The 26,091-nt window shown below is 35.6% G+C and overlaps 1 protein-coding gene across 1 annotated transcript; it reads right to left on the reverse strand.

The window, feature by feature from the left end:
- Positions 1-5,566: 5,566 nt before the first annotated feature.
- Positions 5,567-26,091, reverse strand: TERB2 (telomere repeat binding bouquet formation protein 2). Its single transcript, XM_007169684.2, has 7 exons — positions 26,028-26,091; positions 25,830-25,911; positions 24,897-25,036; positions 22,822-22,883; positions 19,244-19,329; positions 11,335-11,423; positions 5,567-5,709 (listed from the first exon to the last, which is right to left on the reverse strand). The coding sequence occupies exons 1-7, from the start codon at positions 26,089-26,091 to the stop codon at positions 5,567-5,569; spliced, it is 666 nt and encodes a 221-aa protein (XP_007169746.1).

Consider the following 26,091-nt stretch of genomic DNA (forward strand, 5'->3'; position numbering starts at 1 on the left):
GCTCGGTGCTTTGTGATGACCTAGAGGGGTGGGATAGGGATGGTGGGAGGGAGACGCCAAGAGGGAGGGGATAGGGGGATATATGTATACATATAGCTGATCCACTTTGTTATACAGCAGCAACTAACACAACAATGTAAAGCAATTATACTCCAATAAAGATGAAAAAAAAAGAAATTAAAAAGAGAGTCCAAATATAGAATGGCAATTTCATAAAAGCTTAATTAAGAAATAAATTTATACATAAAAATAAAAAGGAAAGTGAAAAACAACTCACATAGTGGGGGGAAGTATTTACAAATTATATATATAAGTGACTTGTATCCAGAGTATATAAAGATCTCTTATAACTTAATAATAAAAAGACAACCCAAATTTAAAATGGGCAAAGGAAGAAAAACATAAACAAACAAACAAAAACAACAAAACAAATAAAATGGGCAAAGGACTCGAATAGCTATTGGTTGGCAAACTTGGGAGCTTCCCGGGTAAAATCTGTAACTGGTCCCCCTACATGGAGGGTAAGGAGAGACCAAAGGAAAAGGCAGACCATTGCAGATTAGAAGATGGCAGTTTCAATAAGCAAGGGAAGTGACATATGAGGCTTGTCTTGTGTGGCCACAATACGAGATCTCCACACCCATCCACTGGAATCTTAGAAGTTTATAAAGAGTCCTTAACTGGGTTCAGTCACGTATATTGTCCAGATGGTCTCAACAACACATTACTCTCTCAAGGATGTGTCCTTTTTTTTTTTTAATTTTATTTTTTGGCTGCACAGCACAGCATGTGGGATCTTAGTTCCCTGACCAGGGATTGAACCCACACCCCCTGCACTGGAAGCACAGAGTCTTAACCACTGGACCGCCAGGGAAGTCCCAAGCCTGTGTCCTTGAAAATGGCTCCCACTGTGGGAACAGTGGGCAGAACAAACATTCCAAAGATAGGGGATGGGGTGGTAAGCCACTGACCCCAGGTCCAGCTCGCAGGTCAACCAGTGGTCACATCCTCTTGATGACCAACTATGTCCCCAACAATAGACATCAATGAGATACCACTTCACACCCACAAGGATGACTATATTCAAAAAGATAGATAATAACAAGCGTTGGTGAGGATGTGGAGAAACTGGAACCCTCACACGTTGTTGGTGGATATGTAAAATGATACAGCTACTTTGGAAAACAGTTCGGCAGTTCATCAAAATGTTAAACATAGTTTCCATGTGATCCAGCAATTTCATTCTTAGATATATACCCAAGAGAAATGAAAACACACATCCACACAAAAACTTGTGCATGAAATGTTCATAGCAGCACTATTCACAATAGCCAAAAAGTGGAAACTCAAGTATCCATCAATTGATGAATAGATAAATAAAATGTGGTATGTCCATACAATAGAATACTACTTGGCGATAAAAAGGAATAAAGTATTGATACCTCATGCGATAACATGAATAAACTCTATATTATGCTAAGTGAAAGAAGTCTGTCACAAAAGAGCATGTGTTATATGATTCCATTCATATAAAATGTCCAGAATGGGCAAATCTACAGAGACAGAAAGTAGATTAGTGGTTGTCTAGGGCTAGCAGTATGGGTGTGGGAGAGGGGCATGGGTGCTGACTTCTAGTGGGCAAGAGGTTCCTTTCTGGGATGATGAAAAAGTTCTAAATCAGACTGTGGTGATGGTTGCACAACTCTGTCACTATACTAAAAACCATTAAGTTGTACCCATTAAATGGGTGAATTGTGTGGTATATGATTATATCTTAATAAAGCTGTTAAAAAGAAAAAAATTACTATTCCATTAAATTGATACAATATGATTTAAGGTGCCATTCTATTAATTCATTATCAAATACTGAGGTCATTTTCAGTTTTTCCACACTGCTGAGTAACAGTGTAACCAAACATTCCATTTGAAAGAACTATTTTCTACTAAAGTTGCTATAAATCTAATAGACATGTAATGTCACTAAGGTCACCTTTATAACTTCAAGATTAATACTTTACAGATGTAAAGAACTAGTTATCTTCCACACAATTATCTTCCATAAAACAAGGTCAGTAGCCTGTTCTTAAGTCTCATTTATGGTTAGTTTGGCAGTAAGAGACACAAAAATATAGTGCCTTAAACAAAGGAGAAGTTTATTTCTCTGTCACATAAAATTCTAAGGCTTCCCTGGTGGCGCAGTGTTTAAGAATCTGCCTGCCAATGCAGGGGACACGGGTTCGAGCCCTGGTCTGGGAAGATCCCACATGCTGCGGAGCAGCTAAACCCGTGCGCCACAACTACTGAGCCTGCACTCTAGAGCTCGCGAGCCACAACTACTGAGCCCGCATGCCTAGAGTCCGTGCTCCACAACAAGAGAAGCCACCGCAATGAGAAGCCGCGCACCACAACAAAGAGCAGCCCCCACTCACAGCAACTAGAGAAAGCCCGCGCACAGCAACAAAGACCCAACGCAGCCAAAAATAAATAAATAAAATAATTAAAAAAAAAAAGTCTAGAGGTAGGCAACCTAGGGCTGGGGTGGCAGATAGCTCCACAATGTCCTCAGGACCCCAGGCTCCTTTTAGTCTACTGCTTTGCGAATCGTAGCGTATGCTTTTACAGTTCAAATAGTAGCTATCACATCCCCATTCCAAGCAACGGGATGAAAGAAGCAGGAAAAATGAGTGGAAGGAAAAGGGCAACACAGGGGACGTGCCAGATGTCTTTAAGAAAAGTTCCCAGGGAATTCCCTGGTGGGCCAGTGGTTAGGACTTGGCACTTTCACTGCCAAGGGCCTGGGTTTGAGCCCTGGTCAGGGAACTAAGATCCTACAAGCCACGCAGCACAGACAAAAAAAAGAAAGTTCCCAGATGCCATTTCTACTGTGCATCCATTGACCAAAACATTGTTACACAGCTATACTTAATTTCACGTGACACTGAGAATATCATCTTTATTCTAGGTAGCATGTGCCCAGATAGAAATTAGGGGTTCTGTCATCATGGAAGAAAGGGAAACAAACAGACATTCAGAAGTTAGTAGCAGACTCTGCCAATGACTCATAGCTTATCTAATGACACAAAACCCTACCAAAAGCTAGAAAGAAAAATAATCTGATCACGAAGGATGAAATAAATAAGATGAACTAAGAACTACACACTAAATAAACAGTATGAGGACTGACTATGCCTAATAGTGAAAAGCATCATAGGAGACATGTTTGCAAAAGGGTAGAGAAATAACCAAAAGTTCTAATGTGGGGCAGCATTTTAAATAAAATGGGAGCCAGAGGCAATCTATCAGATACAGAAAGGCAAATAAAAAGAAACAGTTTAAATGATCAATGAAAAAATCATACTGCTTTTCACTTCCCATTAAGGTTCCTTAAAAAACTAAAAACAGAACTACCATACAACCCAGCAATCCCACTACTGGGCATATACCCTGAGAAAACCGTAATTCAAAGAGAGTCATGGGCTTCGCTGGTGGCGCAGTGGTTGAGAATCTGCCTGCCAATGCAGGGGACACGGGTTCGAGCTCTGGTCTGGGAAGATCCCACGTGCCACGGAGTAACTGGGCCCGTGAGCCACAATTACTGAGCCTGCGCGTCTGGAGCCTGTGCTCCGCAACAAGAGAGGCCGCGATGGTGGGAGGCCCACGCACCGCGATGAAGAGTGGTCCCCACTTGCCGCAACTGGAGAAAGCCCTCGCACAGAAACGAAGACTCAACACAGTCATAAATAAATAAATAAAAGAACGTGAATTTCCTTAAAAAAAAAAAAAAAAAAACAAAGAGAGTCATGTACCACAGTGTTCACTGCAGCACTATTTACAATAGCCAGGACATGGAAGCAACCTAAGTGTCCATCGACAGATGAATGGATAAAGAAGACAATAGATTTTTAACAAAACAGTTTATCTTTGCCTATTTTATTTGTTCACATGCTTCTAATTCCTGAAAGGCTTATATTATCAACTGATTTTATTGCTTCTGGTTCTATTTCAAGCATATATATTGCATGTGACCTTTTCTATATACACTTAAAGATATAATCACTTTTGTTTGGGAATCACTTTTGTTGTAATTTTTTATTTACTTTGTTAATACATGCATACTACCTATGTCAGAAAAATACTTGAACACTCCCAAGAAATCCCAAGTACATAACTTGGTGTAAATTTACTTAATCCTTTTAATCAATTCAAGATACACAGACAGGCTTGGTTTTTACATAAGAAACATAATCAACTGGATGTGACTAAGATAAAGTGTTCAGGAGAGATTATATTTAATACATTTCAGGAAAAAGATAATTGATACTTAGGTGTTCAGAAGAATTTAACCACAAATATGAAGATATATAAGGAAAAGTTACCATATGGGAAAAACAGAACTTTCTCAGCTGATGCTGAGATTAGTGTTAAAATTTTGTATTAAGAATTTGAGTCATGAGAGAAAGTCCAGGGCCCACATATACACAAATGATCCAAACACTAAAAAAAGTTCATTTTCTTTAGATAATTCTACAACTGGTATGCACTTCCTAGAAGAAAGTACAGTTTTAATAAGATCATAGCTTCACAGGTATGTCATTTACAAATCTCCACAATGTAATAAACCCACCAGATTCTACATAGCATGATCATATGAATAAAGATAAGAAGTTGCCTTCTTGAAATCACTAAATCTCAACACTATTTCAGCTTATTTAAAAGACAAGCCAAGCATGATGGCTTGTTTCTGAGTCCCCTTTGCATATCCGCTATTATATCTGACACAGACTACAGCATATACCATGTGGGAGAGTGGGGAAGCACTGGCCTGGAAAATCAAGAGGGTTGTGTTCCAGTCCTGGTTTAGCTCCCAGTTAGTCACTCTAAGCAAGACACCTTCTCAAGGCCTTCATTTTCTCATTAAAAACAAACAGGCTGGACTCAGTATTCTCTAAGGTCCTTTCCAGCACTGTGATTCTATGGCACCTTGCGGGTTCACTTCAGAAGACGTAACACTTGTTTACATTAAATCACTTCTGATACATTTATTATCAGAAACTGTCCATACATGAAGTCTGAGTTATTAAAATGTTTTACTTTTACTTTCTTACATATTTTTCAAGTCAGAAACAGTAATTCAAAACTCAACTATTGTGTTCTAATTTTTTAGTCAAAATAAGATGACCAGAATCATAAAACTTAGCATTTACAACATTAAACCTAGAAAAAATATGCATAATTAATAGAACATTAAAGCCAAAAGAATATCTGACACAGAGAGAGAGAAATTAAGACTTCTTATGAAGTATGTTTCATTGACAATTACTCCATAACAACTGTGCACTCAGAATTTGTGGACATAACCTTACAAGCAGGGGAAAAGTCCAGCCCAAATGTCAAAACACAGAGCCAAATGAATCTGAATTTCCTAAAGATACATTTTGAGGAAGAAAGAATTCTTTCTTCTCCATTTCCCCATCCTTCTGTCCCAAAGAGGAGAATTTAAAATTATGTACATCTTTGGTAATATTTTACAGAAAATAAATGCCGAGATAGAAGGACAATATTTAACTTAGTATTTCCTCTTCAATTCGTTTTTTATAGCAGACATGTTAATTTCATTTTGAACATGGTACGCCAAATAACCTGAACTTCCAGGAATGAAGTCATGTAGCTCCCCAAGAAATTTCTTCATGGCATCAATTGATACATAACCTACAGAATAAAATATATATATATACGAAATTCTATCATATTATCTGCTTTTCAATGTCTTTGATTTATTAGAGTTAAGATTCCCAAAGAGTGTTTTTAGAAAAGAAGTAAAAAGAAGAAATACCAGTGAGAAGATTCTCCGTGAAACTTGATAATTATCAGGGAACACCCTCCTCCCCCCTTCACCACTAACCCCCCAGCCTTCTACCTCCTTTTAAAACACAGATTCTTGATTTGCCACTTTGACTACAGAGAGTGTGATGTACAGGTTGGGGATGGAACATAAAAGTACCTAGACCAAAATAACTGGGACATGTGTCTGGCTTAGAATGTAATCACTTACAACTACCTAACCAACTAGCTACTAACAGCACAAACAGCTAGCTCATCTTCCCTAGTACAGCAAGCGACACTTTCCTGCACTGCTAACACTGAGATAACAGTCTTCAGTAAAAAAATTAATAGGAAAATTGTTATCACTGCTTGGTCAACAAAGGTTATAGGTGTGAGTAATTCTGATGTCATTAATAATCTGAAATAGATATGAGAATCAAAAAGAAAACCTAGAATGGGGAGAGCTTAAGGACTCAATGACTTTAAGCAATATTTCCTTGATAGCAGTTGCTCATCTGAGTGATAATGTTTCATGTGTAATATGTGTTTGTGGTTTATACTAAAGTTGAAACCTGGTTTAAAAGTAGATACTGTATGACGGGGTTTCCCTGGTGGTGCAGTGGTTGAGAATCCGCCTGCCAATGCAGGGGACACGGGTTCGAGCCCTGGTCTGGGAAGATCCCACATGCCGCGGAGCAACTGGGCCCGTGAGCCACAACTACTGAGCCTGCGCGTCTGGAGCCTGTGCTCCGCAACAAGAGAGGCCGCGATAGTGAGAGGCCCGCGTACCACGATGAAGAGTGGCCCCCGCTTGCCGCAACTAGAGAAAGCCCTTGCACAGAAACGAAGACCCAACACAGCCAAAAATAAATAAATAAATATATAAATTTATTTAAAAAAAAAAAAAAGTAGATACTGTATGAAAAAAATTCTGGTAGAGCTCAGGGATGATTGAATTTAGACCACCACCATTATCACCAGGCTATCTATACAGTTTGATTGTTTATAATAATAGATAATAAATTCACAGTTAATAAATTAACTATGAAGCCAATTATATAAAATAGACTAGTATCTTTAAAGATATTTTAATCATAGCCATTTACTTCAGAAAATCTTTTAAAGCACAATTACTATACTCCATACTGTTCATGGTCTTTGCCTAATGGCTAGATTTCTGTGTAAAATAAACTAGCACATAAAAATATTAATGTTTAATTAATTGCACATATACACTGTGTGAAGTTTCTAAAGATATGTGTGAGGATAGAAAATTTTTAAATAATTACCATATTAATAAAAATATTGCTGTAAGGTAAAGAAGGATAGGACATTTATGCATAAAAATGGATTATTGTAGCAGTTTTGGAGTAGTTAGGACTTTAGGCTGAAGTTCACATACATCCAATTTAAACTAGCTTAAACAAAAGGGGAGTTTACTGGAAGGACATTGCCATATCAGTCAAACTATGGGGAAGGCAAACACATTGCTAGGAGTCAGAAATAACTAGCACCAGCTCTCATGGCCATGTCACTAACCTCCAGTTTTTTTCTCTGCATGTTAGTTTCATTTTCCTCTCTTGACACAAGCTGGCTTTCCGTACATGGTAGAAAACATGCCCGCTGATAGCCCTTAAGTTTTATATCTTAGAGCTATGGTCACTTGAATAAGAATGACATGACTGCTGCATTCCATGTCTAGAAATCCAGACAAAGAACTGTGATTGGCCCAGCTCAGATCAGGTATTCACTCCCAAACCAACTGTTGCAGGTAGGAGCAAGCTCATGTTTTAGAAAATGTAACCCAAATGAATTGGGAAGAAGAAAAGAGAGTTCTTAGGAAAGGCATTCTTGGTGGACAATTCCATATGAGTCTGTGGTAGCCAGCCCGCCCCAGATGGCCCTGAATGATCCCTATCTCCTGGTATTCACGAATTTGTGTAGTCTCCTCCTACTTTGTACTTGGGTTGGTCTATATGACCAGCAGCACTTGGCAGAAGTAATGATATGTCACTTCTGAGAACAGGATATAAAAAAGACATGGCTTCTCTTTGTCTTGGGCACACTCTTTCTCCCACTTGCATTTCTCACTCTGAGGAAAGAAAGCTACCATGTTGTGAACAGCCCTATGGAAAAGTCCACTTGGTGAGGAGTCTAAGCCTTTTGCCAAAACCCAGCAAAAATCCAAGGCCTGCCAACAACCACATGCATGAGCTTTGAAATGGATTTTCCAGTCCCAGCTGTCCCTTGAAATAACTGCAGCCTGGCAAACAAAGTGACTGCAACCTTATTAGAGATTATGAGACAGAAGTATCCAACTAAGATGCTCCTGGATTCCTGGCCCTCAGAAACTATGTAATAGTAAGTGTCCGTTGTTTTAAGCTGCTGAGTTTTGGAGCAATTTGTTACACAGCAACAGATAATTAATACAGTATCTACTATAAGTTCTCAAACTTTTAATTATCAGAATTTTTGTTTAAAAATTTTTGCCTACAAGATATTTATCATTATTAGTAATTTTTTTCCTTTTATTAATCACACAAGTAGCTGTTAATCAGAACTTTTTATCATGGGTAATAACCAGTGATATCAGACCTAGAGGATTTAATTGCAGTCAAAAACAAAAAACAGACCAAAAAAAAATCCATTGATATTTTATGGGACATTGGTAATGCCTGTATATATTTTTGGTTGTCACAACTTGGGGGTCACGGGGGTGGGGGTAGGTTTCTGGATGGGATACTACTGGCATCTAGTGGGCACTGGCCAGGGTTGCCCTCTCCAACAAAGAATACCTGTCCTAAAACGCCGGCAGTTCCAGGACTGAGAAACCCTGTTCTACGGTATAGCTCCAACTTGTACTTTCTAAAACCAAACATCTAATCAGTTTTATTTTAAGAGATTTAACATTCACTGAGTTGAACTCAACCCATTTTGAGGAAGAGACAGTCAAGGTATAGTCACAAAAATTGATACCACTGCCTAAATTAGAACTCTCACTCACTACATTTTTAAGTAACACAAGATGATTTTCCCAACAAGAAGTTATTTCTTCCTGTACAAGCAGATGGGCATGGTAAAAAAGGAAGGACTGTCACTTCACATCAAAATTAAAGACAAATGAATTATCTTTTTTTTTTTTTGGCCATACCATGCAGGATCTTAGTTCCCCAACCAGGGATCAAACCCGTGCCCCCTGAAATGGAAGCATGGAGTCTTAAGGGGCATGGAGTCTTAACCACTGGACCACCAGAGAAGTCCCTGAATTATCTTTTAAAAAATGAAGCTTTCTTCCAAGAAAGTGTTATTTTAAAATTTAATGTAGAAATATAAAGGAAGATAATTATTCAATTGCACAAATTTAAAAATCAAAAATTTTACTTCTACTGATAAAATCAATACCAGCTTACCACAGGTTAAAATTATACTTTAAAGATTCTGACTAATGATTATTTTTACAGTTCTTTTTTAGTTTGTTTTTATATAACACTGTCATGTCTTTTTGAACAGTCAGATGGCAATGAAACATAGAGCAACATTGTTACTTGTCCAAATCTAAGCATTTGTCTTTATTGTGTGGCTGATTTTAATATTTATCATTGATCTTTATAATATGTTATCAAACACTTGGTAAGTCCAAATGAACAAAAGATATTTAGTACCTGGTGATGGAGTTGCCTGAAGCAAACTCAATACCAGTACTATACCACAACCATGGTTTAACGTACCTACACTTTATCTGAATATGTAGGTGTAAGGATAAATCTAGGCAGCAATCAGCTACTCCCAGTCTTAGTACTTAAGTACAGTTGACTCACCAGTAAGGTGGGGGTTAAGGGTGCCAACCCTTCCTGTAGTCGAAAATCCACTTATAATATATAGCTAGCCCTGGGGATTCAAGGTTCCTCTTATCTGTGGTTCTACATCCACAAACTCAACCAACTGAGGATTATGTAGAACTGTAGCATTTATTATTGAAAAAAATCCTCATATATGTGGACCCTCATAGTTCAAACCCATGTTGTCCAAAGGTCAACTGTACTTCTACTTAGTTCATTGTCCTTTGGAGTCAACAATTGCTCCTAAGCGTTCCAAAACTGACTTTTCTACTATCACAGTTGGATAGAAGTTTTCTTTGATGTCTCCAACACTCAGCCCAAAACTACACATTAAAAGTTCTTTTTGAAGTGCTTTTCTGAAGGCTATTTTATATCACTCAAATGAACAGGAGAAAAAAAATAATAAAACAAATGGCTAGACAAATTGGTTAGAAGGAACAGTAATATGAGAGAAGACATTTAGGAATTTGTGAACTAGTTGCAAGAGGTAGTTTTGACACTGCTAAATAAAGAGAAAATGATAAATGTACAAATGATTTTATAATGAAATGTCAAAAAGCCTATACTTTTTAATTGCAGTGTTTTAAAAACAATTTTTTTAAAACTTCTATTTTTAAAATTATCGATGACCCTGCTGAATACTACCCAGATCAAATTATCCAAATATTATTTCCTTATCTCACCTCACATAGCACTATCCAAATCCCAATGGTTACTTTTCAACTAGTTCCCTTGTTTGCACCCTCTCAATGTCAGCCTCAGTTAGCTGTCTTCTCTTTATGTTGGGCACTAGGAAACCCAAATATGGAGTCCATCGACACCTGGGTGATCCATGAAAGGGCTTCCGGGCATATCTGAGCCTCTTTAAATTACATGTAAAGTTTGTGTGTTATGTTTGTGTGTGTGTATGCTTAGGGAAAGGGACCTATGTTTCATCAGATTCTCAAAGGAAACTATAATTAGAATTGTCCATACAATTAATCTTCCAAATTGGGACACTTAAGAGTAAAGCAGAAACTAACACACCATTGTAAAGCAATTATGCTCCAATAAAGATGTTAAAAATATAAAAAAGAGTAAACGCTAATGCCAGGACAACACGTATAAATTGGGACTGTCTAATGTAAACAGGGGTGTGTTTTCACCTTACCTATAGACCAGGAATTTTTTTTAAACATCTTTATTGGAGTATAATTGCTTTACAATGGTGTGTTAGTTTCTGCTTTATGACAAAGTGAATCAGCTATACATATACATATATCCCCATATCTCCTCCCTCTTGCGTCTCCCTCCCACCTTCCCTATCCCACCCCTCTAGGTGGCCACAAAGCACCGAGCTGATCTCCCTATGCTATGTGGCTGCTTTCCAGTAGCTATATACTTTACATTTGGTAGTGTATATATGTCCATGCCACTCTTTCACTTCGTCCCAGCTTACCCCTCCTCCTCCCCATGTCCTCAAGTCTATTCTCTACGTCTAGGGGCAGGACAGACCAGCATTTTAACACAGAAAATATGGGGCCTATCTTTGGCTTAGTTCTGCAGATTAATTTATTTAACGTGTGAATGATGTCTCCTATTAGCATGTATAATAGAGGGGGTTCTACTTTGTACAAAATGTTCCCTTGTGTCTTCCCTATTTGTGTTGACTCTAAATTTTATTTTAAATTACCTGTTACCATGTTGTTCACTGGATAATTCTGAAGAGGGAAGTACATCTGCTTTTCTACAACTGGAGTCCTTATAAAATGCTTTTCTGTGCTATAAAATATAGAAACATATAGAAAGTCATGTTTATATTTTTTTGGACTTGTTTTACAAATGAGAAATGATTCCAGGCAATATATATAGCAATCTAATTGCTCTGTGATCAGACTTCAGTCTTATTGGGTGAAAACGTTAACTACGAACTTCTTTGTGCTTCTAAGTAATACAAGGGCCCATATACATATTTTTGGTTTTCTTGGCTGCTTCATAAAACAGATATTTACTGAGTAAATACAGACGTGGGTCTTTTTCTCAATATTCTTGAAAGTATAATAATGCAATAATACTTTATAATTAGATAAAAAACAGATATACATATGTAATCTTAAATATGTTAAAAGAAAAGTCTCCATTTTAAATAATCACAGCATTTATTATTATTCAGTGTTCAAATAATTGGAATTCTATTAATTCATACTTCCACACTTTAAAATAAATAAAAAATGATGTCTGGGAAAATCATGAGGTATACTAAGTGACTTCTGAGTTAAAAAGAAAAAAGTTAAATTATTCTGAGTGTGGTTGTATAGTATATAATTAATTATATTCTAATTTTTAAAGAGCTAAGCAGTTTTCAACTAAAATATCCTATTTTCTAACTGCCAAATAACAATTTACTATATTTAGACTACATATAATCCATAGATAATACAATTGTATGAAAATAAAAACCTTAAAAAAAATTGAAGTCATCCTTAAATTTATTTTCCTAAAAAATCTAAAATTACACTGAGTGATAACAAAGGTTTTATTTTCAATTTGTTTAAAAGTTAGAGTTCATCTAAACTCTTCTAAAAGAAACCATAGCTCAGTTAGGATGAGATCCTACAAATAAAGCAAAACAATGTTCCCAGAAAACTCAGGGACTAAACAAGGATACCCATTATCATTGTTATTATTTATCATGGCTCTAAAATTTCTGGCCAAGCAAAAAGAGATGGGGGAGGGGAGAGAAAGAAATGGAAGAGATATCTAGTGAAATGGAAGAGTTATATAGTAAAACGGAAGAAGAAATAGTTTCATTATTAACAAATGATATAAATGTGTACCCTGAAAAGCCAAGAGAATCAACTGAAATATTTTTAGAATCTTAAAGATTCCAAGTGGGTAAATATAAGACAAATACCCCCAAATAAATGACTTTTCTATGTCAGCAATAACTAATGAAGGAAAAAATGATCCAATCCACAATAGCAACAAAATTCATAAAAATCTAGGAATAACATAATAAGCAGTTTCTGATTCTATCTGTAGAAAAGTCAGGAAACTTTACTAAGATATAGAAAAGAAAAATAAAGAAAAACAAAAAAAGCATTGCCTTGGAGAGGAATACTGAAAATTATAAAGACATCAATTCTTCTCAACTTTCATACAATTCTCAATAAAATCCCAAAGGGATTTTAGTGTTTAAGAAAAAAATAATTCTAAAATTCACATGAACAATCACATGTTAGAAGATCTAATAGGAGGCAAGAACAAATTTACAACAGAATGAAAAAAATACCTAGTAATAATCTTAAAAGAAGTATAAGATTTATATGAAGGAAATATGAAAGTGTTTTTTAAGGACCACAAAAGAAAACTTGAACAAGTAAGGAAAAAAATACCATTTTCTCGGATAGGAAGATTCAATATCAAAGTCTCCCTAAATTAATCTATATTTTTTTGTAATGTCACTAAAAATAACAACAGAAATTTTTGTTTTAATATGAACAAGCTGGTTCCAAAATTCAGATGCAAAAGTAAACCAGGAAGAATAGTTAACTAAGAAAATTTGGAAAGAGCAAGGAGGAGGAACTAGCTCTAGATATTAAATCATATTATAAACAATTGAAACAGAGTGGCATTGTTGCATGACAAATTAATGGAATAGAATATAAAGTCCAGAAATAGACCCAGATACTTATGTGGATTTAACCTAGGATAAAGGTGGCATTTCAGTACAGTGGGGGAAAAGATGAATTATTCAATCAATAGCCAAGAGTAGGTAACTATCTGAAAAAAAAAGAAGGTGGATCGCCACCTCATATCTTACACCAAGATATATTCCAAACGTATCAAAGATTTGAATTTAAAAATAAAGAAATCACTAAGAAGAAACCATAGCAAAATAATAACAGTAATCTTAGAGAAGACTTTCCTAAGTATGACATAAAACTCAAAAAGCCATTAAAGAAAATATTAATAAGAATGAATACATATAGTAAAAAATTTCTGCATGCAAAACCCAACATTTTTAAAGTCAAAAGACAAACATAAGCTAATAACTGTAATTTACTTCACAAAAAATTCATTCTCCTAAACGTAAAGGGTTCTTGCAAAAAAAAAAAAGTCAATAGAAAAATGTGCAAAGGATATGAACAAACAGTTCACAGAATAGGAACTATAAATGGTTCTTAAACTATGAAAAGACATTCAACCTCACTCATAATAATGGCAATTCAGACAAAAAACTAGAGTGAGATACCACTTTATATCTATCAGATTAGGAAAGACCAAAACATATGTTAGCACACTGCGTTGGAGAAAGTGTAGAAGAAAGAATGGTGACTAACCATCCCAGTTTACCCTAGATTGAGGGGTTTCTCAGGACATGGGCTTTTCAGTGCTAAAACCAGGACAGTCCCAAGCAAACCTGGATGGCTGGTTACCCTAGCCTGGAAAAGGTACTTAAATATACAAACACTAGGAATGTAAACTGGTTTAACCTCTATGGAGGGCAATTTGACAATGATTGTATCAAGGATACAAAATGTATATGCCTTTTGACCTAGCAATTCCCCTTCTAAGAATTACCCTAAAGACACTCGCACACATGCAAAATGACATTACATGATCAATCACTGAAGCACTGTTTTTAACAGCAAATTAGAAATTACCTGAAAGTCCAGTAAAATAGGAGACTAGTTAAATAAATTATGGTAAATCCATACAATAAAATACTACACAGCACAAAAATGAAAAAGCTCTTTATGTAGTAATATGGAATGATCTCCAAGGTAAATTATTAAGAGAAAAAAGGAAAGGTGTTGAACAATGTTTATAGAATATTACTATTTGTGAAGAAAAGAAAAAAATGAAAGAATATTTATTTGAATTAGCTAGTATATGCATATATAAGAAACTGATAACATTGGTTGCCTCTGAGAGGGAAACTGGCTATCTAGGAGTCAGTATATTTCATAGTTTCCCCTTTTGTGTATCTTGGATTTTGAACCATATGAATATATTTCCTATTAAAAATAATTAAAATTTGAAAATAGAAAAATAATAAGTAGGCATGAAGAACTAAGGAAGAGATTTTTAAAAGGAGAGTATCACACTGGTCAGAATGGCCATCATCAAAAAATCTACAAACAATAAATGCTGGAGAGGGTGTGGAGAAAAGGTGACCCTCTTGCACTGTTGGTGGGAATGTAAATTGATACAGCCACTATGGAGAACAGTATGGAGGTTCCTTAAAAAACTAAAAATAGAACTACCATATGACCCAGCAATCCCACTACTGGTCATATACCCTGAGAAAACCATAATTCAAAAAGAGTCGTGTACCACAATGTTCACTGCAGCTCTATTTACAATAGTCAGGACATGGAAGCAACCTAAGCGTCCATCGACAGATGAATGGATAAAGAAGATGTGGCATGTACATACAATGGAATATTACTCAGCCATAAAAAGAAACGAAGTTGAGTTATCTGTAGTGAGGTGGATGGACCCAGAGTCTGTCATACAGAGTGAAGTCAGAAAGAGAAAAACAAATACCGTGTGCTAACACATATATATGGAATCTAAAAAAAAAATGGTCATGAAGAACCTAGGGGCAAGACGGGAATAAAGACGCAGACCTACTAGAGAATGGACTTGAGGGCATGGGGAGGGGGAAGGGTAAGCTGGGACAAAGTGAGAGAGTGGCATGGACATATACACACTACCAAATGTAAAACAGCTAGCTAGTGAGAAGCAGCCACATAGCACAGGGAGATCAGCTCAGTGCTTTGTGACCACCTAGAGGGGTGGGATAGGGAGGGTGGGAGGGAGGGAGGGAGATGCAAGAGGGAAGAGATATGGGGATATATGTATATGTATAACTGATTCACTTTGTTATAAAGCAGAAACTAACACACCATTGTAAAGCAATTATAGTCCAGTAAAGATGTTAAAAAAAAAAATTCCCTGTGCTATACAGTAGGTCCTTGTTGATGATCTGTTTTATATAGAGTAGGGTGTGTATGTTAATCCCATGCTCCTAATTTATCCCTCCCCCCACCTTTCCCCTTTCGTAACCATAAGTTTGCTTTCTATGTCTGTGGGTCTGTTTATATTTTGCATATAAGTTCATTTGTATCATTTTTTTAGATTCCACATATAAACAGTATCATTTGAAATAAATAAATAAATAAATAAAAATAAAAGGAGAGTAATGAGTTTGGTATGTCCTTGCCTTGTCAGGTATTAAAATACATAAAGTTATATAACTTAAAAGAATATTGTATTGATATCAAAATAGATCCATAGATTAATGGAATAAAACAGTCTAAAAACAGATCTCCAGACACATTAAACACAACATATGAGAATGGAAATCACATCAGTTGGAGATAGATTTATTCTTAAAAAACTGGTGGAAAATTCTTATTTGTAAGACAAAAATAAACTTCGATCTTCACCTATTACCATACATCAAAATAAATATCTGCAGAATTAAAAACCAATTTGATACCTGAATGGGAAAGGACTTTTCTGAATATAAAAGCGATAGAAGAAATAATAAAGGAAAAGTGATTAGTTTAACAATGTAAAAACTCAAAGCTTGTATCTCTAAAAAATATAAGCCAGAGAACAATCTGAGGAAACAATGTGACAAACTGGCAAAAGGATAATATAGCTAAAAATGTCAGACAAGTTGATAAGAAAAGCAATAAGACTCCCAATAGAAAATGGAGAGAGGATAAAAACAAGTCACAGAAAAGAAAATGTAAAATGCTAATAAATTCAAAAAGATTCAAACCTATTAGTAATCAAAGAAAAATGCAAATTAAAACAAGATGCTATTTTTCATCTATTAAATTAGCACAAGCCTTCTTATTAATACTCAATATACTGATGAGGATGTGGTGAGACCAACACTGGTGGTAGTTTTAAATTTGTGCTTTTGAGAGAAGCAACTGACAATAGGCATCACGGCCTTTAAAAACACTCACACCTCATTAATACCGTAAATTCCACATCTGAGAATTTACATTAAGAAAATTATCAAGGGAATTCCCTGGTGGTCCAGTGGTTAGGACTCTGTGCTTTCACTGCCAAGGGCCCGGGTTCTATCCCTGGTTGGGGAACTAAGATCGCACAAGCTACGTGCCACGGCCAAAAGAAAAAGAAAAAAATCTAAAACGTAGAGAAAGATTTATTTTTAAAAAGATGTTCATGAAAGTGCCGCAAGAGTAACAAATTGTAAATTTTTTTAAAAAAGATTAAAGGAATGTGGTTAAACAGACAATAAGATTAAATGCCATATACAGCCATTACAAATCATAATATCAAATAAGGTTTTTCAAAATGGGGAACTGCCCATAGAATACTAAATGGAAAATCAAGAGACAGACTATATCTGCAGTCTGACCTCAACTCTACTTAATGTGTATGTCTGTATAATGCTAGCAAGAAATGTACTAATGTTGATGGTGGTTATCTGAGTGGTGGGTTTGCTTATAATTTAAATTTTCTTTATTCTTTTCTTTTTTAGTACTTTTTCTTTTTTTAGTATTTTCCATTTTGACAAATTACACACATTATATTTATAATAAAATAATTAAGAACAAGAAAAATAAGCAAAAATTCATGCCATTTTCAGAAGATCTGGGAACATACTGGGAAAGGAAAACAGCATAGTGATTAAGAGTTTGGACTCTGGATCAGCTAGAGTCGGTGTCAAATTAGGTTCACTACTTAAATAATATTGGGTGAATTATTTAGCTCTCTGAACCTGTTTCCTCAATTGTAAAACGAGGCTAATGCTATTTAACTATCTTACAAGGCTGTGAGAATCAAATGAAATACTGTGAACTGCTTAGCTCACAAATGTCTTGTATTTGGCAAGTGTTCAAAAACTAGTTCACCACTTAGTGTTCACTATCACTAGTAGCATGCCAAAAAAATAAACTTCGAGTAGGGACAAAGTGTATTTTATCTATGTTTGCACTGCACCCTCTGGTGGTTCCACAAAGAAAAAGGCTCTAAGTAGACACCTACCTTTGTCTATTTTTGTTGTTGTTATTGGAAAATACTGGACATATTTTCCCCAGATTTATAAGCCCTCTTTGTATATTAAGGAAAATAGCCTTTGTCAAATACTTTTTCAAGTGTATATTTTTCTTTTGTCTTGGTTTATGGTATTTTTATTTCCATGTGCAAGTTTAAAATATTTTTGGTAGTCATATTATCTATCTTTTCCTTATGCTTCTGCATTTTGCAGGACAACCATTTCTTTTCTCTTTTTTTTTTTAATTCTTTTTTTTAAAAATTTATTTGCTTGTGCCGGGTCTTAGTTGCAGCACGTGGGATCTTTAGTTGCGGCATGTGGGATATTTTAGTTGCAGCATGCAGGATCTAGTTCCCTGACCAGGGATCGAACCTGGGCCCCATGCAATGGGAGTGGAGTCTTAACCACTGGACCTCCAGGGAAGTCCAAGGACAACCATTTCTTGAAAAACAAAAAAACATATATATATCTGATGTCTTCCCTAGTCAAGTGAATCACTGGGAGTTACTTTTTAATTTCTATTTCCCATTCTTCTCTTACAAGGTCACTTAGGATAACCATTTTCTCCTACTTCTTCTATTTCATTTTTCTTCCTCTCCTTACCAGTTTCTTATCTCAGAAACCATAACAAGTTCAAAGGAGTGCTATACATAGAGATCCCAAAGACCTAGAATATGGATACTCAAACCCAAGTGGTGGATTATCTAGAAGTCATAGGACCATGAAGCAATAGTTTACTAAACTTAAAATAATTAAATACAAAACTTCGTGTTAAATCAGTTAATAACTTATTTCAAATTAAAGAAAAACAGATAGGAGGTACAAAAGGTATTAAAAAATTATGGGAAAAAAACTTAAAATTAAAAAAACTATATAAATTAAACTCATTAATTCTTATATTGAAGAAAGATCATTTTTATTTCAGCAGCTAAATACCAGACTTTCATATAGTTAATGCTCCCTATGAACATCTGAAAACCACTGAACTGGAAAATACGGAATTAGGACTAGATAATGAGTAAGCCTGAAACAAGGGGGCCTCTCAGAGATTGGCCCTAACACAATGGCAAGTCCATGTTTGTTTGTCTTTTAAGATATAATTTTAATTTCTTAAACCAAAGTAGCCACATTACGAACAATTTGGAAAGGAAAGGGGGAAATCACCCAGAACTTCCAATCATAATAAAATTACTGCTAATATTTCTTTCTTATTATAATACATATTTTAAAAATAATGTAACAGTGATCAAAATATACATAAAATTTTTGTTTATTTTCTGCAAGGATAGTCTAGCATAATAGTTAAATGCATGCGTTCTGGAATTAGACTGACCCAGTTCAAATCCTGCTTCTCCCCATTTAATAAAAGTTTGTATGACTTTGGGTGAATTACTTAATCTATACATACTTGATCTCTTTTTCTGTAAAATGGCAATGGTGATAATGATATCAATCTCATAAGACTGTGAAAATTAAATGAGATAAACACACAGTCAGTGTTCAAAGGTGTCTATACTGAATTGAATATCAGTGAAGTATACAAATTCAGTACCTTTTAGATAATTCTTTTTTGTGATCTGTTGCTAGTACACTGCTTTCCCTAAGGGACTTTATTTTGTTTGGTGTCACTTCATCATGCTGTGGAGAGCAAAAGAAATCACGTTTAAAAAAATCAGCACACCAATGATGCAATCGATAACGTTTTCTTAAAAAGTAAAGAAAAAAATTTGCAATATATATCAAGAGTCACAAAAATATTTATACACTCAGGTCCATCCCATCTAGTTTGGTGGGAAAAACTCACAAAATTTTGTACACACACACATACACACACAGAATTATATATTTTTAGAGATACGTAAAGAAAAAAGACCAGGATTTTTAAAATATCAGCTGTGCTTGTATTAGATAGTAAAACTGACTTATTTTATTCTCTTTTTGATTTTTTAAAATTTTCCCTAAAGTGGTCATATTACTTTTTAGTTTAAAAAAATAAGGAAACCAAAAAAAGTATTATTAATTTAAACTTTCTTAAAATCCTTGACTTGAAAACTCCTAGGCTTCCTGTGAGCTACAAATCAAAAATATGAAGTAAGCTGAACAAATTGTTTCCCCTTCAAAATTAAAGTGGAGTATTTAGCTATGAAGTTACAAAAGAACTAAATGTATATTAAGCTTTTCCAAAAGATTATGTGAAAGTGACTGACCTCAGATACTGGTATCTATCACATAATATATTTACTTAATATGCCATTAGGAAATTTCTATATTTGGGTCACAAATCCACTCCAAACAATAATAATATTCCCCAAATTACCTTCCAGGTTTACCCTTTTTAAAAAATATTTATTTCTTTATTTGGCTGCATCAGGTCTTGGTTGCAGCGTGAAGGCTTGTCTGTGGCTTCTCTCTAGCTGTGGCACGTGGGTTCTAGAGTGCGCGGGCTTAGTTGCCCCGTGGCATGTGGGATCTTAGTTACCTGACCAGGGATTGAACCCGCATACCCTGTATTGGAAGGCGGATTCTTAACCACTGGACCACCAGGGAAGTCCCCAGATTTACCCTTATTATTGCCATTGGATGAAGTATCTTCTACTTACATATTTCATGGTTACATTATTATAATTGGATAATATTCAACATCAATCAATATTTGAAAGAACAAAATCCTTTACCATATAATCATACAATTTCTAGAGTCAACAGTCAGTACAGGCATGTGCTACTAATTTTTTAGTAGAAAAAAACATTGGATTGGGTTGGAGCTGAGAAAATCTGGTTCCACTTTGCTAATATCTGGCTATGTGAACTAAGTCAGGTCTTTACCTTCTTACCTCAGTTTTCTCATTTCTAAAACAGAATGATTAAATTAACGATCTTTAAGGGCCTTTCGGTATACTCAATAATTATTATCAAATAATAACCATTCTACCACCATTCATGTCCCTGGAAACACTCTGACAAGTCAAGGATTAGATATTTGATCCTTAGTACAACATAGCCAAAGATACTAAAAGAGCTATTATTTTCAGATGATGACACTTTGGGAAGAAATAACAAGTTAATGAAAGGAATACAAAATGCATAAATTAATTGCTGGGCTTTAGACACAGAGATTTTCTCTCTTTTTATTTTGAAAAAATTCAAGCTTACTGAAAAGTTAAAGAATAATACAATAAGTACTATATACCTTTTGCCCAGATTCACAAAGTGTTAACATTTTTGCCACACTGCATGCCCTCTCTCTCTCATTTTTTATTTTTGCTGGACCATTTGAAAATATTTGCAGATATTATGACATTTCACTCCTTAATCTTTAGCATGCATTTTCTAAAAAAAAAAAAAAACCATTCTTTTATCATTATAATACCACTATCATAATTAAGAAAATTAACATTAACTCACTATCACCTAATATACATTGCATATTTAAATTTTTCCAATTGTTCTCAAAATTTCTTTTTTACCTTTTTTTAAATTAAAAAATCCAGAATCCAATCAAGGTTCATACATCACATTTGGTTGTTATGCCTCAATCTAGAACAGTCTTCCCTGTTTTTTTTGTTTTTTTATGACATTGTTTTAAAGAGTCTAAGCCAGTTAGTTGCTTTGTGACATGTTCCATAATCTGGAATTATGTGAGTATTTACTCATGATTCGATTCAGAATTTTGAACAAGAACACTACAAGATAATATTGTGTACTTTTCTTTTTTTGGCACCACAAGGTGGGCGAGATCTTATTTCCCAGACCAGGATTCGAACCGGGGCCATGGCAGTGAAAGTGCCGAGTCTTAACCACTGGATCCCCAGGGAATTCCCTATAGTGTGTACTTTTTATTATATCACATCGAGCTGAACATAACAAGAGGTTGTTCCAATATTGGTGATGCTAAATTTTATCAGTTGGTTATGGTGGTGTCTGCCAGGTCCCTCCATTGTAAAGGTACAAGCATTGCTTGCCTTTGTAATTAATAAGTGATCATCAATGAAGTGATCATTTTAGATCATGATTTTAACACCCATTAATGACCCTTGCCTAAATCAATTATTTTACTGGGGGTGGTACAGTGCGAATTTTCTATTCTATCATCCTTTCTTCGTTTATTACCTTTTATTCTGAAAGGAAATTTTCCCTTATCCTACCCTTTCCTTCCTTCCTTCCTTCCTTCCTTCCTTCTTCCCTTTCCACCTTTCTTCCTCCTTTCCTTCCTCTGTTCTTCCTTTTTTATTTCTTTATGCTTTTGGAGTATCACTATGGAATCACGGATTTTTTAAAAAATTTAATGTATGGGCTTCCCTGGTGGTGCAGTGGTTAAGAATCCACCTGCCAATACAGGGGACATGGGTTTGAGCCCTGGTCCCGGAAGATCCCACATGCCACGGAGCAACTAAGCCTGTGCGCCACAACTACTGAGCCTGCGTGCCACAACTATTGAAGCCCGTGCACCTAGAGCCCGTGCTCCGCAACAAGAGAAGCCACCACAATGAGAAGCCCACCCACCACAACAAAGAGTAGCCCCCGCTCGCCGCAACTATAGAAAGCCCGTGAGCATCAACAAAGACCCAACGCAGCCAAAAATAAATAAATTTATATTTAAAAAAATTTAATGTATTATAATCCATTATTCTTTTTGATGCTCAAATTATCCCAAATTTGGCTTTGCATAAAGATTCTGAAGTAAGTCACAAGCATAGGCAAATTTGAGGCAGGATGGCAAAAGCTAAAAAACTTTCAGTATTGCACACATTTATTAAGAGGTATTATTCATAACATTTAACAAATGGTACAACACAGGAATTAATCAAATAGCATCTACGCTGGCAGTAAAGAACTGGTAAATACTGTGTACCTATTACTCCCTTAATATTACTGAGATTTTCAAGTTTTTTCAAATTTTCAAGTTTTTTACGTGAATAATTTTATTCATACAAAAATATCTCAATTTTACTAAGGTACTAGTGTAAAAATAATGTCAAACTAGATATGTTCAATAAAAGCATGTCCTTTAAATTCCTTACTCTGGGTCATTGGTGCTAACATGTCACAAGTAAGCATTTTTAAGATTACATTGCTTTCAAAATTTTTTGAAACTGTAGATTCTAATCGAGTACCTTAATTTACTCTTACCTTTTCTATCAGAAAATGTTGGTCTTGTTCCCAGATAAAACTACCAATTTTTCTTCTTATTTCTGTAGTAAGAAAAACAAATCCGATACTGTTTTTTAAAAAGTAACTTTGTAGAATTTTCTGAATTTTGTTTAGGTTTCAAATTTCTAAGTCAGTATTATTCCACTTGCATCAAAAGTACCTAAGATACTTGTTTAAAATGCAGATTCTTTTTGAACGAGATCATTGAGGAGAAGCTGGGGAATTGCATTTCTAACAAACTCTCCAGATGACTCCAGTGCATTATGAGAATCATTGTTGTAAACTTTTTTGGCTGTAATACATATCTTCATCCGATGTCAGTGTCTTTAGGCCAAGCATTAATAAAGAAGACAACTGTCTAGTCAAAATAAAAGGCATAAAATTCCTGAATCTGTAGAGTGCTTCAAGAATTCAAGAGTTTACTTTGTTAAAAAAAAGGTTGGATGAGCAACATGTCTAGTGGGTGTGGTAGTACAGGAATTCTACAATGCTCAGCATGTCAAAGGACTATGAAATTATCTTAAATCAATGATCTCAAAAGTTTCCACAGTAGCCCACTCAAGGACAAAAAGTTAACATTCTTCTAGACCTAAGCTGTCCAATATAGCAGCCACTAGACTAGATACATACTGAAATGTGTGGCTAGTCCAAAATGAGATGTGCTGTTAAGTTTAAAATAAACATTGGATTTCAAATCCAGTATCAAAAAAGAATGTAAAATTTATCAATAATTTTTATACTGATTATATATTGAAATGGTAATATTTTAGATACATTAGGTTAAATAAAACATTTCTTAAAATTAACTTCATCTCTTTTTATTATTTTTAATATGGGTATTAGAAAATTTTAAATTAGTATGTGGCTTACATTTGTTTGCCTCTCACACTTCTACTAGACAATCCTGGTCTAGGTGGATAATAACGCATACTTTTCATTTTTAAAAAGGATCATGTTTTCATTTAAAACAGATTTTTTTAAAAAAATTGAATGCATTTTAATGTAAGATGCTAAACACAAAGACTTAATAGGAGTGATAATTTAAAATTAGATCAGATAGTCATTCCACAATATAAGTTCCCTGAAGGTGGGTATTCTCTGATTTGCAGTTTTTGAGTAAATCAGTTCTCCTATCAAGTCATTAATTTATTTACATAACCACTTAGAACAATTTATTTTTATAAATTATAACTAGGTCTCACCAGGACATCAACTATAGAAGGAACCCAATCTTTGGGGTTTCCAAAGCTCTTCTATAGAAACATTTTTCAAGTTTTTTTTTTTTTAAATACTCTGCTCACTGGGAATTTTTACTACTTTCAGTCAGTCTTTCTAGGGATGGACACATACACATCAAAAAACACATCAAGAATTGGATAATAATGCAAGACCTACAAAAATGGGATATTTAAAGTTAGTCCATAAAAGATAGGTAGGATTTGGACAGAACAGGATAAGAAAGGGTGTTCCAAGCAGGGAAAACTAAACAAACCAATCTCAGAAGCAATTTATTCACTTGCCCTTTACTTGATAGGGTTGCTGAAATAATTAATGCGAAAGTACTTTCAATAATATAAAGAACAATATAAATATATGGGTTTATTATCACACTGAATCTTGAAATATCAGGAAAAAAATCCAGAGAAATAATGGTGAGATTCAAAACTAGCAACGAACATTAATTATATACTCACAGGTGAGACTACTTAATATCTCATTTTATCCTCAAAACAACTCGGGAGGTGACAAAATTAGTAAGTGTTGGATCCTAGCCAGTGAACACTGTGAGGACAACATCTGTATCTTACTCACCACTGAATCCCCAGCACCTTGGTTGAAACATGGCACACAGTAAGAGCTCAGTGAACGTGTGAATGAATGATAAACAAAGCGAGGATACACACCCAAGGCAATCTGATCCAAAGTACCTGCTTTTCTATTTGTATTAAATGATACAAAACACAAAAAATCTCTGAGAACAAAGATCAGTAAAGTTGGGTGACATAGCTGGATTTGGCAGTCTAACAGAGATTAGATGAAAGATCTTTGCTAACCTTTTTGAAGGCATTCAGGAGGAAGAATGAAATGACCTAAGGCCACCGAGTTTTTTGTTTCAGCATTAGCTACTGCAGAGAGATAGCAGGCGTGAAAAACTGTAGCATTATCTTCTATGTAATCAAGACTCTGATATATTCTAGGAGAAAGAAAGAAAATATCTGAAGTTATAAAATGAACAAGAATGTATTCAACGTTTCAAAACAAAGAATAAATGAACGGAAAGAGAATTATCGGTAGGTTATCAGGAGACTGGGGGCGGGGGAGTGAAGGGGTGAGAAGGGGATCAGCCAGGACGGTGATCAGACGTCTGTTTTGTAAACATAATCGGACCGCAATGTGAAGGGGGATCACAGGTGGACAGATTGGAGGCAGAGCAACCTCTCAGATAGACTACTGTGATTTGGGGGCAAGAGGTAATTTACTGTGTATACTAAGACAGTGGCAGGAAGAACAAAGAACATTTACAGGGGCACAATCCATGGTGTTTGGTCATGGATTAATTGGATTAATTAATGGATTAATGGGGGTAGGGGTTATTATTCAAAAGAAACTACCAAGGTTTTAAGTTTAAGAACACAGCAGCTGGTACAGGTATGAGAGGCAATCAGGAGATTTGGTTTAAACATGTTGAATATGAGGGTCCTTCAAGGCGCCACGGGGATGTGGGAGAGTCAAATGGAAACACACCACTGGAACTCGGGAAAAGATTTGAGGACCAGGTAGGAGGCCATGCCATTGCGGCAGAAAAGAGAGGAGAAGGGTTAGCTATTCCCGCCCCTACTTCCTCCCCGCACATCTAGGACTGGGCTGAAAACTTGCTCGTTTCCAGTATCTTCCTATTATCAATATTTATTAGTGGACTGCAACGTCTATCTCCAACTCCTGGCTCCTCATGACCCAAAAGGTACTGCCAGGTGGGCTTCAGGTACCTCAGCGTGTCTGGGTGTGAGGCATCGCAGCTGAACAAGAAGTCGGCGGCCCTCGGGTCACTGATGGTCCCCCCTTCGTCCACTGTGGAGGCAAGAGCACAGGGTAAGCCCATCAAGTGTCCTGCGGCCAACGTACCAGAGGGAGGAGGGGGTGCTCCCCTCCCCACCTCACCCACCCGCTTCTGCCCAGCTTCCTACCCCAGAACTGCCTCAGGTTGCGGCTGACGCTGCGGCAAAACCAACCCCGCTGCCCTTGAAACAT

The sequence above is a fragment of the Balaenoptera acutorostrata genome, chromosome 3 (assembly GCF_949987535.1).
Source record: "Balaenoptera acutorostrata chromosome 3, mBalAcu1.1, whole genome shotgun sequence".
In the NCBI taxonomy this organism is placed as follows: domain Eukaryota; kingdom Metazoa; phylum Chordata; class Mammalia; order Artiodactyla; family Balaenopteridae; genus Balaenoptera; species Balaenoptera acutorostrata.